At 32.5% G+C, this 3,484-nt stretch overlaps 1 protein-coding gene across 1 annotated transcript in view; it reads left to right on the forward strand.

The window, feature by feature from the left end:
• Positions 1-3,484, forward strand: part of PIGK (phosphatidylinositol glycan anchor biosynthesis, class K) — a 135,573-nt gene that overhangs the window by 44,782 nt on the left and 87,307 nt on the right. Inside the window, exon 8 of the mRNA XM_012661038.1 lies at positions 2,327-2,496. Within this exon, the coding sequence (XP_012516492.1) occupies positions 2,327-2,496 (170 nt within the window). The remainder of the gene's footprint in view (positions 1-2,326; positions 2,497-3,484) is intronic.

Genomic DNA, 3,484 nt, shown 5'->3' on the forward strand with positions numbered 1-3,484 from the left:
AATTAATTTAAAAATTTATTCTCATATTTGGATTTACATTGTATACTGTGTAATGCATGACATGTCTCAAAAGTTTAAAGTATATGCACCTCACACTTCACATGTCTAATGGATTTTAAAAAATACTTTCCATTGAAATTATACAGGAAAGACTGAGAAAAGTAGTGTTTTTTTCAATTGCTCACCCTTGCTATTTAGTTTTTAATAAACATTCCTCACTAATATCTCATCTTCTCCTACCACCTCTGTTTAAAAAATTTAATGATGGCTGTTTTAATCCTAGTCAATAAGAAAGATCCATTTTCTTGCAGTTTACTAGTACAGTGATTTGACATATCTCTAGATCAATTGTGTAATAATACCTATTTTCTATTGGATTATATGCATATAGTAAAATTTTCTATCTGCTATATTCAGAGTACTATATTAGGTGCTTCAGGAGCAGCAAAATTAGAAAACCTGGTGCGTAGCCCCTTACAAATTTATAATGTCATTGGTAACAGTTGATTGCACATTTATAAAGTATTGTCTGTTATATGAAGTCTCTGGATCCTCTAGGTAATGTTCTTGCCATGTGCCTTTCTTATACTTTTAGTATTGCACTGTAGTTGTTTATATCTGTGATGTTTCCATATCTTACTATCCACAGAACTTAATACTTGTAGATGCTCATTGAATGTTTACTGAATGAAAGAAGGAACATGACAACAATGCACACTTGTGTGGTTCCTTTAAATATATCGGGATTAGTGATTAAATTTTTTATTGGAAGAGGTAAGTTTTCAGGCTTGAAGGAAGAGAAGAAAGAAATTTAGCATACTTTTAGAGTATGAACTGCAAACACACAGAAATTGGATTAAACATGATTCTTATTTTTGGTAATAAACATATGGCCTGGCTAGAGTGTGGACATTATATATGTGAAGGGGATTATTGAAAATTAAAGTGGATAATGAAGGACCTGTGAGTCATTCTGTTGCTTAGGCTAAGGAAATCAGATTGTTATGATAAACAAGAAAGGAAGGAATGATTTCATAATAAATGGAAGTATGTTTCTTTTAGCAGCAAAGAAGAAAATAATACTATTTATTGTTTCCCGAGCTCATTTGACTATGCTTTTTCTGTTTTCTTCTACTGGTACCTAATAAAGCCCATCAAGTTGCTTATACAGGAATGAATGCCTGAGAGGCCTTCGGTATACCTGGGACTTCAGTTTTATCCTTCATATATCCTGTGCTTCATCCAAACTAAGTCATTTGCTTTACACATCTCTGAAACTGCTCCTTTATCAGGAATGTTCTTATTTTCCATCTGTAAATCCTGCTTTTCCTTCAAAATATAGCTTAAATCCCACTATCTCCCACTATCCTTTTTTCCCATCCTCAAACTATAAGAAGTTTATCCTTTTCTGAAGTGGAACCTGTCATCTTTTTTCTGCCTCGTTATGTTTATTCATCTCTAACTAGGCTTAAATCCTTGAGGGCAGGACCATATCTTATCAATCTTCACATCCTCTACAGAATGTAACAGTGTGAACTGTATGAACTGTATTGCAATAGACACTTTTTATGCTTTGCTGAGTGAATGAATATATGTCTGTCCTTGGTAATTCACTGATGTGAAATATCAGGGATAAGATTAACACAAAAATTATTATGACATCTGTTTTGCAGTAAAGTTGTGGTTTTTAGACTGTATTCTTTGGAGCTCTAGAGTATGTGTGGAGGTGGCTTGAGTTTATTTTCATCATGGATATAGTTAGAAAGTTATTTGGTTTATAAAATGGTACATAAGTTTACAGCAGAGGGCAAGGGGGATATGCAGTAGGGAGGCTATGCTTCAACTTTGCAATTCAAAGCAGCTCTACTTTAATGTATTTTATATGTTGGGCTACCATATAATATTTTATTTGAATTTAAAGTTTAAATCAAGGGTCATGATTACAAAATGTTTGAAAACCACTATAGTAGAGTACCCCACTGAGATGAATATAGACACAGAAAAAAGCAATTCTGTTGTCTTAGTGTTGAGTGTGAGCTCTTGGTGGATTTAAGGGTTCAGAATACACTTTGTAGCATATGATTCAAGAAAGGGATTGTTTTTTACTTCCATGGCCACTTCCTTTTTTATCACTGTTCTAATGTCTGTGTAGTTTTCTTAGAATGCCAAGCATTACAATAGGAATGAAACTTTAATCTTTAGAACTAGTAGCTTCTTTAGGTTGGGAGAGCTTTATAAATACACTATGGTCTATTGTATTGTGTCACTGGATTTAATGAAAGTCGTGTATAGATACACATGTATGTATTATTATTATTTTTTTCAGTTTCAGGTATGTCCTAAAAGTTTGTGTGTATCTACTCCTGGACATCGCACTGATCTTTTTCAGAGGGATCCTAAAAATGTCCTGATAACTGATTTCTTCGGAAGTGTACGGAAAGTAGAAATTACAACAGAGACTATTAGTTTACAACAGTATTCAGAAATGGAAAGCAGGTATTTATCTTAAACTATTATTTGAATAGAATAGTCTAGTCTCACAATTTGTAAATTTTTATGAAACACTATATTAAGGGATGAAAGTTGGTGTTTGTAAGTAAAATTACATATTTCCACTCAATCTTCACTTTGTGTAGGCTGTATGCTTTTCAGATTTATGGGCAAAAACTTATAAATATTAGTGGGAAGCTAAAATTATGATTAGGACTATGTTAGAGCTCCAAAATGCAATGTTAGTAGTACAACTGTAGACTTGCTAAAATAGCCTAAAACTTTATCCATAACAGACTGTGTCGGAGCCATATTTTTCTATTGGGCCTCTCGATACTTCATTAGGGAAAGGAATGAGAGATATAAGCCAAGTACTCCCTTCTTGGCGAGTGGATTGTGTGTGAGTGAGCAATGAGTGTGCATGCATGTTTGTGAGAGAGAGAGGTTGAGAGAAATTGGTTGACTTAGGGTATGATAATTTTAGAAATGTTTATAATGTTCTGTTTTTTCTCTGTCATCATTTTTAAAGGTAAAATATGTTATTAAGATTTAATAATGGCTCTGTTAATAGCCACTTTCCTGAAATATATAATAATATATTGTGCTAGCTATCAAACTTTGTTATTTGTGATTGTCTAATGTTATCTATTAGAAACTCATACTTCAGGGAACTTTTCTGGATTGCCAAATGGCAATAGACAAATTTTTCACAGTTTTGAAAATTTCAAAGTTTGTAATTGAGCTTATAAATGTTGTAGAAATAAATTTAAAAAACTAGCACAAAATACTTTCTAATGAAGAGTTAGAATTGATATTATTTTCTATCTCGATATTCAAAGCCTTCATTTTTTTCTTTTCCCATTTCCTATGGCTATTGGCTTAAAAATTATTTTCAGACAGCAGCTAAGATCCTGCAGCAATAGCACTTTTACCTTGTTTAAATACCAGCTTTCAAATTACCTTTGTAAAATGGTAAATTATACCTGAATACTTA

The sequence above is a fragment of the Propithecus coquereli genome, unplaced genomic scaffold (genome assembly GCF_000956105.1).
Source record: "Propithecus coquereli isolate 6110/MARCELLA unplaced genomic scaffold, Pcoq_1.0 Scaffold7, whole genome shotgun sequence".
NCBI classification, from domain to species: domain Eukaryota; kingdom Metazoa; phylum Chordata; class Mammalia; order Primates; family Indriidae; genus Propithecus; species Propithecus coquereli.